This window comes from Lepidothrix coronata, unplaced genomic scaffold (assembly GCF_001604755.1).
Source record: "Lepidothrix coronata isolate B3197 unplaced genomic scaffold, Lepidothrix_coronata-1.0 Scaffold181, whole genome shotgun sequence".
In the NCBI taxonomy this organism is placed as follows: domain Eukaryota; kingdom Metazoa; phylum Chordata; class Aves; order Passeriformes; family Pipridae; genus Lepidothrix; species Lepidothrix coronata.
The window spans coordinates 1,275,327-1,291,776 of record NW_016690361.1 but is presented as its reverse complement, the minus strand read 5'-3'; the positions used below and the strand labels follow the sequence as shown (position 1 = coordinate 1,291,776).

General features: G+C 37.5%; 1 protein-coding gene across 2 annotated transcripts in view; it reads left to right on the top strand.

Annotated features, from left to right (window-relative positions):
- The window catches only part of TRIQK (triple QxxK/R motif containing), a 62,311-nt gene that overhangs the window by 32,530 nt on the left and 13,331 nt on the right, over window positions 1–16,450 (top strand). For both annotated transcript variants that reach the window (XM_017830620.1, XM_017830619.1), the window contains exon 3: window positions 15,740–15,825. In XM_017830620.1, coding sequence (XP_017686109.1) covers window positions 15,740–15,825 — 86 coding nt within the window. The remainder of the gene's footprint in view (window positions 1–15,739; window positions 15,826–16,450) is intronic.

Genomic DNA, 16,450 nt, shown 5'->3' with positions numbered 1-16,450 from the left:
TACTGAAATCTTCACCATGGAATTGCTTGGATCTTGGAAGTGCGCACCAGTATGGGGGACACTGAAAGGGCTTTGTTCTCAGTAAATCTTGGAATAGGTTGATATATTAGTTTGGAGTGGGTGTGGTGGGTTGACCTTGGCTGGATGCTGGGTGTCCACCCAGCCACTCTATCACTCCCCTTCCCAGCTGGACAGAGGAGACAGTAAGATCGAAAACAACTTGTGGGGTGGGATAAGGCAGTTTATTAAAGCAAAAGCAAAGCAAAAGCTTGGCGAATGCAAAAGAAAAGCGAAAGATAACAAGGTTTATTCTCTACTTCCCATCAGTAGCAATATCTGGCAACTTCCCAGGAAGAAGGGCTTCAGTGACGTGTAATGGTTCCTTATCATTCATTGGAGACAATGAATGCCTGCTTTCCTGCTCCTTTCCTTAGCTTTTATATCTGAGCTGACATCATATGGTATGGAATATCCCTTTGGTTAGTTTGGGTCAGCTTGGGTCCCGTCCCAGAAGGAATGTTACAGTGCTGATGCTGTGTTCAGCAGTAGCCAAAACACTGGTGTGTTATCAACACCCTTCTAGCTACCAATGCAAAGCACAGCACTGTGAGGGCTGCTGTGGGGAAATGAACTCCACCTTAGCCAGACCCAATACAGTGGGTTATAGCTGAGTAAACACCTGGAGTGGAAAGTGAGGAAGGCACATGTATTTCTGTGGATCATTGGTCACTAACGTATCACATTCATGTATCAGCTAAGGCTGCTATTTGATCATGGCATGGGATGCTGGCCTCAGAGAAGAATGGGGTAACATTATTGCCATGTGTTGTCTCATCAAATCTCTGCACTTTTCCTAACCCAAAAGAAGGAAGACTGTTACCTAGGACTGCATGTTGGTGAATCAAAACTTGAATGTCTTGTCTAAGATCATACCCAAAACATGTGGCTGAGAGAGGAAAATATACTCTTGTCTTCATCTATTAACCCAACCATAAATGCATTTCTCATCTTCCACTGGTCCCTTGCCTCATTTATGGCACATACAGCTTGATCGATCTGTCTTACTGTCCATATTTACACAGCTCCTGAAAGAGGAAGGGGCTTCTGAGCAGCATACCTTATCATAAAATGATAAAAATACATAAAACTCTGTATTCTGGTATATATGTTAGAGCAGACAACTTTATTCCTTGACTTTTCAGTGCCTACCTTTGAACTTGCCAGTAGCTGTACTAAAAACACAGTGCCTAAAGACTGTGCCTAAAGACTCTTCTTATGGCATTTCTATGAAGAAAATAAAAACTAAAGCACCAGCACATCACCGAGTGAGTCCATTTGCTGCACTATAGCCTTTTTATCATAAGAAAAAAAATTACTGATGGCTTTAAACTGAAAGAGGCAGGTATAGATTAGATATTAGGAAGAAATTCTTTACTATGAGAGGGGTGAGACACTGAAACAAGTTCTCAGAGAAGCTGTGAGTGCCCCATCCCTGGAAGTGTTCAAGGCTAGGTTGGACAAAGCTTTGAGCAACCTGGTTGAATGCCCCTGCTCAAGGCAGGGGACATTGGAACTAGATGATCTGTAAGGTCCCTTCCAACTCAAACCATTCCATGCTTCCATGATTAAAACATGAACATTAAATTAGCATTGTAATTCAGCCACACCTTTGGATTTTGCAGCAAAAGAACTTGATGTAAATTTCCAGTGTGTGCCTGTTTCACTCAAATGTTAGTTGCAGTAATACTGTTTTAATAATTTAGTCTTTTCTATTCTACATATGCAAAATCCCTTTGCTAAATTTTTAGAACCTGGCATAATGAGATTCACTGGCTTTTTCTTGGATCTAGGGAAAGCATGTCTGTCACAAGGACTGTGTTGTTACTGAAAGTGAAGTTGTGTCTCTTTTCTTCTGAGGAATGGAGCTGTAGAAAAACAGGCCATAGGGAGAGCGTGTGGCTTTTTGGTGGTGGTGTTCTGTGTTTCTATATCTATTTATCTATCTATGAAATGAGACATTCAGAAAAATTTTTCACTCCAAACGTGAGACAAACTTCTTGTTGTGAGGAACTGAAAAATGACTGAAAAAACCCTGCGTTCTTCACTCTGCATGTTATGTTTAATAAATGTGTCCTTTCTGGTATGGTTAAAGAACAGAATCAATCAGATTGAGAAATGTCAATAGAGGACCATTCAGAGAGTTTACAAATAAACTCTGTCATGTGTGCTGAGCAATGCCTGTCCTGTCTGCTCGGAGCCCACCACCACGGGAGGTGGGGGGTTCTCTCTGCTGATGCTTCTCATCGGGACTGTCTCCAAGGAGATGGAGTTGAACATCACTGTTGACACATCACTGATGTTCTGTGTCACATGCCAGACTACACTATGTGACCCTAGACAGAGGAACTTCTTCAAGGGAAGGTGGGGGATGGTACACAGGACCTTTGTGATCGGAGCAATGTTCACATACAGTTTGTGAGGAACAAAGCACAGTTAAATTTTGTTTAATTCTTTTTAATTTTGTATGCTTTTAATTGCAGAAACTGAAATTGCATTGTCCATGGGTTTATAAATATTTAACACACATTTTTAATGAATAAGAAATTGACTGTAAGGGTCAGGAGCAAATTCAGTTACTTTTTCAGGTACTTTTTTTTAATTGTTTCTCATTATATTTGTAAATGTAATTTTAAAATCTTTAAAAGAAATTAATATAGGCCATCAGAGAATCATCTCTAATAGATAACATTTATTAGTGTTTTTCACTTCTATTGTACCATTAGACCAGGATCTCAAGAGTTTTTGATGAGTACCAAAATCTTACAAGGAAAAGAGATTTCCCAAGGTCATGCAATATTTTTCTGGAAGATTCAGGAATAGAAAACAACTCCATGCTTTATCTGATCTAATCAAATAGTTTTCCAGATAGTCAACTATTTTCCTCAGCAGTCTCTCCATCTTTTGTATGTTTCCTACAAGAGGCAGCATACTTGAAAGATCATCCTGTGGAATAAAGATTTGGAAAAAACGATGCTGGGAGCAACCATTATTTCTTTGAATAAACTGCCCTAGTACATCACTTTTACTATTTAAATAGTTTATAATATAGTATGGTCAAAGTAAGGCTTACTGAAACCGACTGATTTTATCCATTAAAACATCAACAGAGCACTGATGCTGATGCAAATGGTGAAATAAAATCAAAGGGTCTCAGATAAACTCATTACCATCACTGATGGCAGTTACTTGACAGATTTATATGCCTAAAGAGGAGGTGTGAAGTGAAGCCTAACTATTCTTCACAGTATGTTTTAAATTGCAGTATTTGTAAAGGATACCAGACATTCACCTGTCAGGCAGTAAGTACAGTCCTGAAGTAAGGAGTAAGATGGCACTATTTTACTATGCACACACATGTAGTTCCTTTTCTGTGAGCTTTCAGAAAGGGAAAAGAAAAAGATGGAGTAGTATATCTGGAAAATTAAAAATAAATTTAAAAGTTAGACAGGCTCCTCTATCCTATTATCTTAACAGCGATCTCATCACTGACTGTAGCCCAGTTTGGCTCTTGAAAGTAAAATTGTGTCTTCTAATATACCTTCAAGACATTACTACACCTTTAGTTCTGAGGTCCATAAGCCATTACTCTGGGTGCTCATAAATATGCATTTCCTTTACACTTTTAAATAAGCTGTTATTGCTGTCATTCACTGCTAGTTAAGACCTGTCAGGTCGTGTTTCTGTGTAAGGAAAGAAGTTTAAATTATGAGCGAACTGAAGATATGTAGTTCTTAGGTGTGCTAAAATTATGAGTGAGTTGGAGAGATTATTGCTCACAAGTAATTTTAGGATCCCAAGGGATAATGGTGATGTATACAAGAGATGTTCCCTTCCTGGCTAATTCCATTAAAAGCCTCTGATTTCTGCTTTGCTAGAGTGAGACTTCAAAAATCTGCTTTTCCATCTTACATAATCACTTTCACAGTATCCTGTGACATCCACCTCTGCTACGACTGTCAGTGCACTGACTTCTGGAGTGACAGTGATATATAGGTCTGACAAAGCATCCCTCGCAATGTTCTTCATTGAAGTAAGAACTGCAAATGCTGTCAGTATTACTGGAAGCCTTTTACTTAGGCAGAATTAATAAATTACAACTTGTATTTTGGGTCTTGTTATATACAACTGGGTCTTGTTATATACAGCTGGTCCAGAATGATATGACTAGTAGGAAATTGCTGCACCTTGGCGGCATTCGATTTATTTTCAATTCTGAGAAAAGTAATATCCACTGGATAAGACACTGGATCAGGAGATAAGGTATCCAGGATTGCAGTTGTGCCATAATTCTGGTGCCTGACTTCATGCAGATCTCCTCACTCAGATGTTTTCTCTTCCTTCCCAGACTTCTTCCTTTCCCTCTTTAAACACGGCTGTGATCATTCATAGGATGTCCCCTTCAGCTCTTGCAGCTTTTCCACTCCTAGGTGAACGACATGAATCCCATACTTGGACTAAATCGTAAATTTACTTTGTTCCCCACAAGTTCTAGCTTCAGTCCAGGCTTTGCTTGGTTCGGACCAGGGAAGCTTTTCTTTAGCACATTGTGACCGATGGTGAATTAATGTAATCTTGGCAGCAAAAACTTAGGCTAATGTTAAAAGGGATTTCAGCTCAACAAAGCAAGCATTAGAGAGAAGTGATTCTGGCTTCTCCTGAGCTCCGCTGTCTCTGAGACTCTGTCCCTGGTTCATCATGCAACTTTGTTTGCTGCAAGGCTTCATTTGTTTTTCGTAAAATCAGATAGATGATTTAATTCTAGGTGATGTTTTAATACTGTTCAAATGGTGCCATACTATGGAGTATGAGAACAAAAAACTGAAACTGTTAGAAACAGATGTGATGTGGTATTTGCAGTGAAAGTCCTATACTCTGTTTCATAGGGCCTCATCTATTCCCCAAGTTGCTAAGGTTTTCTGTGCCACCTCCAACCTCTCTGTTCCAATTGGGAAAAAGAAACCTGTGGATGACAGGTTGTGTCCCTTCCTTCCTGGACTGGTTGTCACCATCCCTCCTTTAGGCAAAGCCCCATAATAGAGCGGTTGGTGAGGTCTTTGGCTCCTGGGAGGGTGCTTGTGGAGAAGTGGGGACATGGGAGAAGGGATGACTCCAGATTGATGTGGTGCCACAGTCCCACTATGACATTCCCCCAGGGACAGGCCTCAGTCATCTAATAACGTTGGACACATCAGGTAGTGTGATGTTAACTACAACAGAGGGAGAGACATCTTCTCCTGAAACACCATGACTCTTTATCCAAAAGGTTTAATACTGTTGTTACAGTACTTGGTGATACTGTGGTGCTTGTTCAGCAACCACTGTTGTGAATGAGTTAGTGGTGTTTCCTGGCAGGACCATGATACACCCCAGAGTAAATTAGAAATCAAATTACTGGTGTTGAAAACATTTTTCATGCAAAGGGTGGTTTGATCCTGCTTAATAGCAGAGATGTAGTCTGGAAGAGTTTCTTCCTGGTTCAGATAGGCTGAGGCTGCTGAACAGGTTTTGTCTTCAGTGAGGAAAGAAGGAAGGTGGCATTGCTTTCCTTTTGATCGTGGTATTAGAATAATTTACATGTGTGCTGACTTTTTCCTAAAAACATGCCCCAGTAGGGTATCCTTGACTTCTCCTGTGATTTCAGTTGCTCCTGTTCTGCTTAAAGCGAAAATAAAGTAATTAATATAAGACAATGACAGAAATTTCTGGTTACGTAGTTGCAGAGATAAGAAGAACAAAGATGTTTTGTGGAACATCTGTTACACTGATATGCTTTATTATGGGAAATTCAATGGGATGACCTGGTCATCAGTCTCTGTGTTTTCCTTTATTGTCTTTAAGTGTGCTTGGTGGAGAACTATTACTAGTATTTTCCTACCCTCCTGCCTAAGCACAGGCCAGCTTTTACTGGAGCTAACCTCTGGTATTTATAAAGCCAACATCACAATAACAAGCAAACAGATGGGACATATAATATTCATAAATTATTGAACACACCTTCCTCATCCTTCACAGTAAGCTCTTCAGGACAGGGGCAGTGTCTCATAAGCACCTACAGTACAAAAAGGAGGTCAAAACCAGCCAATGTGGTTTGTTAAATCAGTTCTATTTTCTTCTCTGACAGAGTAGCAAACTTTCCATTGATGAGGAAGAGGAAGAGGTGCCATACAACTTGACCTTATCAGGGCTTTCTGACAATGTATTCTGGTAAACAAACTAGAGATGCAGGAATATGAAACTACTGCAAGATAGGTACCAAAGTGGTATGAAAGCTGTTCTCAGTAGTTACTAATGCATCCACAGTGGCCTGTCCTGGGCCCAATATTATTATTGCCACTGGGATAATGAAAAATTATACCAGTATGAGAGGCGGTAAAGAGATGAGTTTAAAATTAAAATTCAAACTAAATTTGAGAAATCAGTGAAATGGCTTGGAAAAGTAGAATATAGTCCAACAGAAAAAGGGCAAAATTCTTAACTTTGGTATAAATGTTCAACCTAGAAACTGAATATGGGTAAGAAATGCTTAGGCAATAATCTTAGAGAAAGGGTTTGTAACAGTGAGTAGAGTCACAGGCAGACTATGATTGAATGTGCAAGAAAAGTGTGTACATAAAAGATACCAATATGGTCTATTTCCACTTTTTTGCAGCCAACAGTTAATAAAATCACTGTAAGGCAAATTGCAGCTGGGTGCAACCTGTCTCAGAGAGGCAGAAAGACTCTTTGTGTGCTGTATGTCCCTCTTACCACACCTTATGCTGCCTTTTTCACACCTCTTATAGTGAATTAAATAGTATGATAGTTTCTATTGTCCAAAAATTATCTAAACAAATGTTTGATCAAAATATGGCTTTTAGTTGCAATGATGGTGGGTACTTCTTAAAATCATAGGATGGTTTGGGTTAGAAGGGAACCTCAAGATCATCTAGTTCCAACTCCCTGCCATGGGCAGGGACACCTCTCACCAGGCCAGGTTACTCAGAGCTCCATCCAACCTGGCCTTAAACACTTCCAGGGATGGGGCATCCACAGCTTCTCTGGGCCACCCATTCCAGTGCCTCACCACCCTCACAGTAAAGAATTTTTTTGTAATATGTAATCTAAACCTACTCACTTTCATTTTGAAGCCATTCCCCCTTGTCCTGTCACTACATGCTCTCATAAATAGTCTTTCCTAAGCAGTAGTATTTTTTTTGTTTTCTCATTTTCAGAATTAATACTAAAATATGGTTGCTTATATGAAAATGTAACTGCTAGTAGTTGTTCCATAGCAAAGTAATAAAAGTGTGCTCAAAACTAGGTGTGCACTTCAATGTATGTATATATTATGTAGGTGGAGAAGAAAGAAGTGAAACACCCACCCAGTGATCTGTTTCAAATTATTTGTATTAATTTATTTTTAAGAAAGGTATTTATTGTTTTCGTAGTTGTTTGTTTGAGTGGAAAATATTATGGAGATTGTTGGAAAGGTTACTTGAACTGCCATCATGTGTGTGGAATCTACTCCTTTGGCATGGAGCCAGTACTTTTTAATGGCTGTAGGCATGCACCTGTTGGGCTTGAGCATAAGATTGCAACAGATAGTTTAGCACTGAAAGGCATGAGAAAGGACTGCCTATCAAATTATACCTAGTAAGCATCAATATTTTAGTACTCTTCTTCAGATCGTTTATTATAGTCTTGCAGTTGAGTACATTATACAGGTATTGAAAACAATTAAATTACCTGAACAATTAGTTTATTTAAAGTGCTGATGTTATTTTTTGTTCTGTACATTATTGATAACCAGTTTCCTGAATTACTTTACTTAAATGCGTATATCAATTTTTAAAATACTCCTTAAAAAAGTATCAGAAAAGGTGCTACTTTTAAATATGTTCTGAATTACTGATTACAGTGTATGCCTTTACACAAATTTTAAATGTAAAACATATTTTTTAATGAAATTCTGCTTTTCATGGCAACTCATAGCAAATTCTGAGGGATTTTCTGTTTACAGTTAGAATGTTATATTTAACAAATATTACCAGACTACTGGTTTAAATGAGGGAAATATAGCAATAATTAAATGGCTATATTTTGGTTTATTAAGAATGCATTATATTCTGTGTTTTTTTTTAATCTTGCATGCAGCATAAAATGAACTTATTTTAATGCATCCTTCTTGTTGGCTTAAAGCTGAAATATAGTTGCTTGAAAATTAATTTACCCCTCATGAATGACTGGTTGGATTATCTTTGTAGCATTAAATGTCAACCCTGAGCTCAGAGTACATTGTGTCTACGGTAAAAAGTTGTCCCTGAGCACTTAATGTTGTGTTAAATGATGATGTGTCCTTTGCAAATGTATTATTAGTGTCAAGCTGTTCTGTCTCTCAAGATTGAAAAATGGTCAGTGATTTGAGCTGCCATTAAACCTGAATAAAATAGAGAGGCTGTGGGGGGTTTTCATGCCTTTTCTGAGTACAGACATGCTCTTGTGTAGATATAAGACAGATCAAAATCTTTCTGTTAACCTAAGACCCAAAAACTCCCTTTGGAATCACAGCAATTAAAAATAAGAAAATCTCACTTCCGCTTCTCAGGAAAAGAAAGCTCATTGAATGCATCTGTGTGACACTAATAGCACAAAAAAACAATAATAAATTCTTGAGAGCTTGGTCTTGTTTCTGTAGATGTAAGCTAGGGCAGTACTGCTGATTCTCAGATGTAGGTTATAAAACTGTTACCGATGTATGATTTTCTGACTGATTTTTAATGAAGTTAGGCCTGAAATTCCTGTGGAGTTTTGTTTTTCTGAGGTTCCTGAACATCTCAATAAATAGTTATTTCCAGTTTTATGAATAGTTATTTCCAGAGTGTTATGAATGAGGCAAGCATGTTTAAGATGTGTTGTGTGTGAGTAGAGTTTCACAAAGTTTCACTGGATTGAAGTTCTGTTACTCAGTGAATATATAGTGACTGGTTTAAAGTCTCAAAGATCGTAGAGTCATATACTTACACATGCACCTTAGGAGCTAGGTACCTCGGTACTTTTATGGATCTGGATGATATTACAAGGCACTTCAGAAAACACTTCCCATGCCAGACACCTAACTTGCTGGCATTTAGAAAGGCACTGAAAAGTTCTACTACTATGCATGAGCTCAGTTTTGAAGAGTCCCAGGGCACATAGGAAAAAAAAATGCTTGTATTCCCTCCTACTAAAAAACAATGTAAAGTTATGAAATTGTTGATAGTACAAATTTGAATTTTTAGTCCATTGACTTGCTGTTTACAGACCCTACTGAATTCCACTGATGCACAATAGTTACATTAAGGTACTTCAGGCAATGGGATTTTATGGCTAAATTCTCCCTCAGTTTTCAGTCATTTAGCTGGTTCCAGGGAAGTGGTTCCTCAATGATTTGAAAAAGGCAAATGCCATGCTCATCTTCAAGAAAACTAGATGGAGGATGTGATCATACTAGAGTTAGTCCAGTGAATGGTTGAAATGTCTATCTGGAGCACAGGATGTACAAGGAGAGGCTGAGAGAGCTGTCTTTTCAGCTTTTAGAGAAGGCTCAGCTGAGATGTTACTGCTGTTGCAAATACTTAATAGGAGGCTACTGACAGGGTGAAGCCTTAACTTTTTTCAAAGAGGTACAGTGGCAGGACAAGAGGCAAGTTAGAACATGGAAATCCCGCTAAGTAGGTGGAAAATATTTTTACCAGAAGGATGGTCAAGTGTTGGAAAAAGTTGCTCAGAGAGGCTTTGAAATCCCCACATTTGGAAATACTCAAAACTCAACTAGATAAACTCAGCTAGACTACTCCCATAGTAACTTGAGCTGACTTTCAGGTTGAATCCAGTTTAGAAGTTGGCTCTGTTCTGAGCAGAGGGATGTACCATATGATCCCCAGAGACTGTAGCTTAAAGCAGGACCGCATCTGGTACACAGGAACAGTTCTGAAGAAGCAGTGTGCTAATTCTGGTATATCTTCACCACAGTGGCTCTGTAGTATGGACACTGGTAACTGGCTTGGGAACAACCAAGTCATAGCTGAGCTATGTTCTGTGGGATTTTGTGTAGGGTTCTTGAAACCTTCACTAATTCATATCAGTGATCATGATAAACACATTGATTTTGGTTTAACCAGGTATGTGATTTCACACTTCCAGTTTGACAGTAAAGCTTACCACAGTCTGCCTCTAATTTCTGATTAACTGTGTATGCATTTTAGTATGGGTTTCAGCATCCGTTACATTAATGTACTTTAGTTAAACTACTATTGGTAACTAAAATTTACCCAGTAGTTTTAGTTTTATTACATATTAAACAATACTTTAACGTATTAAATGGATTGCTACTCTATGGAAAATGTCTTACTAATGTTTTGATTATGACTTGAATACCAGCATAGAAAGATTGAGGACAGCAGTTTGTTGGTGAAAGTGTTGAAAGGAATTTTAAATCTGTAATGTTGATTAGCAAATTTTACTATCTGTCAGGTTTTTTGGCATGCTGTAAATAACTCATTTTCAAATTATTTGTCTGAGTAATTAAATTTAGATTGCACATTCCTCATTTCAAATATTTTGACTCTTATCTATTTGGTTTTCCATTGTGGCTTAATTGGTGTGGTCTATATAAATGGACAATAAATTTATATACCTTTGTTATAAAGATCAGTCATTGAATAGAACTTGGTATTCATCCCAGACAGAATTATGATTGAATGTATTTGCAAGATTAAAGCACTGAATTTACTTTTTTCTAATTAAAGGCAATTACAGATTTGCAGACACAAATAAAAGACAATGAATTGAGGAATAAGTGTAGGAGCAAGTCCATTTGCAGGTGAAAAGAAGTGCCTTTGAAGCAGAACCAGCTGTATTTTCACTGAAAGAATAACAGTTTAGGAAGCTTTTCTGCATGTGCTTGCTTGATAGCATAATGTACTCATAAGCAGCTTATGCAGTACAGTATTCAGAAAATAGCAGTGCATTAATTTTTAAAGTAGCAAATGCAGGCGAAGAGCAATGCTGCCACATGATGATAATGAAGGTGGATATTGTGAAGTCTGCTGAGAGAAAAGAAAGCAGGGAGCTCCTGAAATGTGAACATTTATAAAACAATAACTAGATATTCATATGATAATAAGCTTGGACAGCAGCATCAACAAAGGCCAAAGAAGCAGTCCTGTTTCTGCTTAAGCCTGATGAATTGAAAAGCAGAGAGACAGTCTTCAGTCTGTTATTCAATTCCAGTAATGAGCTATTGTTAGAATGAAAGAATTCTAGAAATATCTAGAAGGGTTGGAAATATAATGTTTTTTCTTGTGGAGTTATTCTACAGATTTGTTCAAGTTGTATCTTAAATAGCAGCATCGTTAAATACAATCTTAAATGTAGTCAGTTTTCTTAAATGTTGTTCTCAACATGCTGTATTCTCAGTTACATGTATAATGGAGCTCAGTATATATGCAAAATACAGTGTAATGCATACTACCTGGCAGTGTCACAGTATTTCTGTAGACTGAAAAAAAATTAACCCAGAACTTAATGAACTTGTCTAACTCATACATATTATTTAGTTTAAGTTTTGCATTTATCATTGCGTCACTGGAGGTTTACTTAAAAAAGAATGCTCAATATACAAGATCAGGTCATCTCTAATATGTATTAAAACTATTGAATAGAAGGTATATATGGGATCTCAATTTTCCTTGTAAGCAGAGTTAAATAAAAAAATTCTTGTGAAATCCATAGATTATTATTCCTAGTTACATGAAGAGAAGCAAACAAACTCATGGTGTATATTGTATGAATCCCTAATATTCGCCGTGAAGGAGACATCCTTTAGCATATTTCACAATATAGCTGTGTTTAGCAGCTAAAAACTCTGTTTTCACCCTTATCTTCACCCTTTTCTAATCCTACAGCTAGTAGAATAGACTTCATTTCTACCTGTTGGAAGTTTTCCTGGCGGGATCTCTAAACAGGGCACAACTCAGTTCCAGTGCTACTGAGGTCACTTTGCCACCAAAGGAGCAGAAAAAACTGTGCAAGAAATATGGAAGGGAGGGGCGAGGTGCAAGGTGAGCTCTGGAGAGCCTCCAAAGGGCAAAGGGTACTTCAAACACTGAATGGAAAGGTGGATGATCTTTGCATCTGGTCTTGAGAGTACCTGGCAGGAGGCAAGATGAGCAGAGTGGTAATATCTGTAGTCAGTAAGAAAAGTTGCCCTATCATGAACTATTTCTTTGGCCTTAAAAGTGAAAAGGAAGTGGTGGACTTGGAAAAAGAAAAAAGTGGCACATTTAAAAAAAAAAAAAAAGAAAGAAATTGAGTATTAAAAAAAAAAAAAAGGAAAGCTGGCTTTCGAGTGATGACAATAACAACAATGAAAAGTAGAAGAGGAAAGAACTGTGCTTAAGTAATAAAAAAAGTAAGATTTTGTCTGGAAATTTTCCAATTCTATCTTTTGGCTTCTTCTTGTCTTCATATGTTCCCTCAGGAAAACTCAGTGTCTCAGATAGGCATTGGGTAAAGCAGACAAATGGGGCTTTGTCTGATGAGTCCGTCTTAACTGGCTTTGACAATCACTTCCTGGGAAGAAGAAATAGCTTAAGCTGATGACTCTGACAGATAAATGTACAAGAAAGCTTGCAGGATAAATGAGATAAAAGTAGAAAACATTGAGAGTGTGAATATAAGTGTTCCAACTGTATTTTGCAAACCCAAAAGAGGGGAGGCTGTAGGAAGCCTGTATTATTTATTTCTGCTTATTTTCCAGGTGGCAATGATCAGTATTCACATGGCAGGGGCTTTGCATTTCATACTTCTTTATAGTCCTGTAGTGCAGATGTCTTTCCCAAGGCTTCAGAAAGTTCACATGTTTTAGGAGTCTTTTTGTACTGTTGATGAATCTGGTTTTCATTACAAAGAAGTCCACAGATGCCCTTTTTAAACTTTTGCATTTGGTGGACTCAGAGCTTTTCCTTACCACAGTTTGTTTGTTTGTTTGTTTTTTCCTTTTGGCTATCACATTTAGCAGTGTGAGTGGTAAATTAATGGCAGGTGCTTGGATTTGGAGAACTACCAGCATTAAAATAGCCTATTTGTTATATAGGGGGGTTAGTTGGTCATATCAGACAATATAAATCTAGAAGTATTCTCTAGATAAGTAGAATCCAATTTTAGTTTTAGCCATGATACTGGAATAAACAGTAGCCGGGTGCCTGAAACCAAGGGAAAGAGCACCAATAAGCTTTCCCTTTTCAATGAATAGATGTGGTCTTGCCAATAGATGTAGCTCACAGACTGGGTCTCCTGTGCAAATATTTACCCCTGCTTTTGTCACCTTCAGACTTGAGCCTTGGAGAAGAGGAGGGAGAATGGGCAATGGTAGGAAGAGGAAGTGGGTTTCACTAGCTGACTTGTTTCCCATTGCTAATGGACCTTACAAAGCTTTCTAATTTTCATTATCTGATGCCATTGTCACTGGAAGGGAAACCTCTGACTGTCCTAGTTCATTTACTCGAGATGGGAGCAAACCTGAATGATGAGAGCCGAGACTGAACTTAGCGCTTGTCAGTTATATACTTCTAAATGAATATATTTTTCATGCTTCAGACATCTCAGATTGATAAATTTCTATGGTTTGTTCACAAGTAAGTAAGAACAGCTGCACCACTTACAAAAGTTGGCTCCTAACAAACAAACAAAAAAATTCAAGGCTTGGGTATATCTATGCCAAATTTCAGCCTGGAGTGTATTTTTAAGAGTTATAAACTCCTGCCATTTATAATGGAAATTCTGACAGGTCTTTAACTATTTCATAGCAGAAGCATGACTGCAGGACTTCAGGGAGAAGAAACATGTTCTGTGTCTGGCTGGCTTCATCTCATGACTTAGCCATTATTGTGGTTTCTGCAATTCTTTCCCTAACTATTCAAAAAAATGTACTGTACTTCTTATGCATCCTATTATCAGATATCATATATATTCTGAAGAATAATACTGTCCTGTCCTTCTAATGAGGTGCATTGACTGGATGAATATGTTGGAGCATCAGACATAAATCATCATTCTGTCATCTTTTCTTCACTATGTCCTCTAAGAAAGTTCCTTGGAGATATTCTGCTTTTTTTTTTTTCCTAGTACACATGGTTTCAGTTATTTTTACTTTTGTCATTGAGTATTTTTAAGTTATTTCAAGTCTTTTATTAATAATATCTGGCCAAAGGATAATACGGAGACCTTCACTGTATATAATCCCTAGGGTTGAGGAGAGATTATACAATGAAAGCAAATTTGTAATGCAAGTTCAGCATCCACAGTATCCTACAGAGAGGATCTCTGTATTGAGTATGAGCAGAGTGATAGGAGGAGTAGACAAAGGCAGAAGTCTGTTTCCATGAATCCAGTATATCACTGGAGAAGACCTTTCCTTTCCAATTCATGTTTCAGAATTTCATCACTGCTCTATAAAACCCCAGCTTTGAAGATGACCATAAAATAAGAAGATTGCATTATTGGTTATGAATGTAAGATCACATCTCATTGGGCAAATAGGGCACAGTTTTAGAGGAAAGGTTATTTGACTGTAACAGTAATGAAAGCTAATGTACAGATAGGTAAAATAAGTGATTTAAAAGTGGGAAGACATTCTGCTTTAAGCATTGTAGCCCAGCTTTAGAAACAGGCAAAAAGGACAAAAGGGCATGTATGCATTAGGAGGCAAAAACCAGAAAGGACTCTTTTGAAAAGCCAGAGTGGTTGTACTGAAGCTCTACCCATCTGAGCAGTTTCTTCACTGATTCCTCTTTTCCTTCTCCTCCTTTTCTGACTGTATCTGTACCTTGGCTTCTGTTAAAGAAACTACAGTTCTTTAGAGAAGCTACATAGTAACAGTCCTTTCAAAAAGCAGAAATATCCCTGAGAGTTATCAAGTGTTTTATGCTTCATTATTAAGTTGAAATAAATTATTTATACCATTTCTAAATACTTGCATGACCTCCTCTAAACTCAGCTCATATGGACTCACGGTAATCAGGCACTTGGCTGCACTCTGTGGCGGCAAGAGATAGTCCCTCTAACTTCTAAAAAGTACATCTAGAAGTTTCTGTATAACATGTTTCTACAAGCAGATGATGTCGGGCAATGATCTGCACTTACTTGGACTGACCTGCGTATCTGTGAGTTCTGATACCTGCAAATAATGTTCCAGTTCAGAATAATGAAACATTTACATTCACGAGAATGGCCTGTATTGCACATTTATGTATGCATTAGAGATGACTAACCAACAAAAATTCTAATGAAAAGTTTTGTTTTGATTTAAATCAGAGGGAAAAACATGCACCTTTAATCTACTTCTTTGCTGTCTGATTCTTACTGAACAACTTAATAAACATTGTAGTAGTGGGTATCTATCTATATATGTATTTTGATGTCACTCTGGAGTAATAGGTTCTATGCTGATTTGTCGGCTCTTGCTTGTTGCTGTCATTGTCTGTTTTAAGGATCATTGTTCTATGGATCAAGTCCCTGTGTTACAGAGTGGCTTCTGTTTAAAGTGATGGACTGTAGGATGTTTTCAAAATGTTGTATCTGACTTTTTAACTGAAATAACTGCTCACATTCTTTATATTCTTTTTGCATTATTTTCATTAAATATGCTTCTCTACTCTAGGAAAACAAGATTATAAGAAAACCAGGCCTATGTTAAGAGCCACAAGATTAAAAGCAGAGGCCAAGAAAACTGCACTAGGCGTAAAGGTAGAGATCTCTTTGATAGCTTAAACCACCTTTGTGTATATGTTGTTTCTTTTCCCCATAGATGTACTGTGCGAATATTGATTTCTGAGAGATATTGTTTATGACACTTCAAAAACTAAGTAAAATGCTAGAATCTAAAATATTTATGATGAATTGCTTTTACTTAACCCTAAAATAAATTGAATAGTTGAAATGCTGAAAGATTTTAAGTAGTCCGTGTCCTTGTTATGATGCATACTTACTTTAAGGTAAATAAAGTATTGTGTGCTTAGAAAATTGATCTTTTTGGGGAGCCCGTCTAAACACAGGACAAGTTATTTAACAATTTCATATAGTTAGATAAATTGCAATAAGCATCTTCCTTCTTTCTTTTCATATCCTATACCTAGTAGTAATTTTAAAACTGGGTTTGTTAGGTATTATCAATTCTCAGCATTATTGTCTCAGTCCTGCATCCTTGTGTACTGCCTCTGACTTGGAAAAAGAAGGCTTAACTAACTGCAAGACATATGGAAAGGTACTAAACCTTATTTTGAAAATATCCCTTTTTCAGGGAGATAGGAAGTATAATAATGAGTGACTGATCATGGCTGTATGACCAAGGAGGACAATTAGAAATATTTTC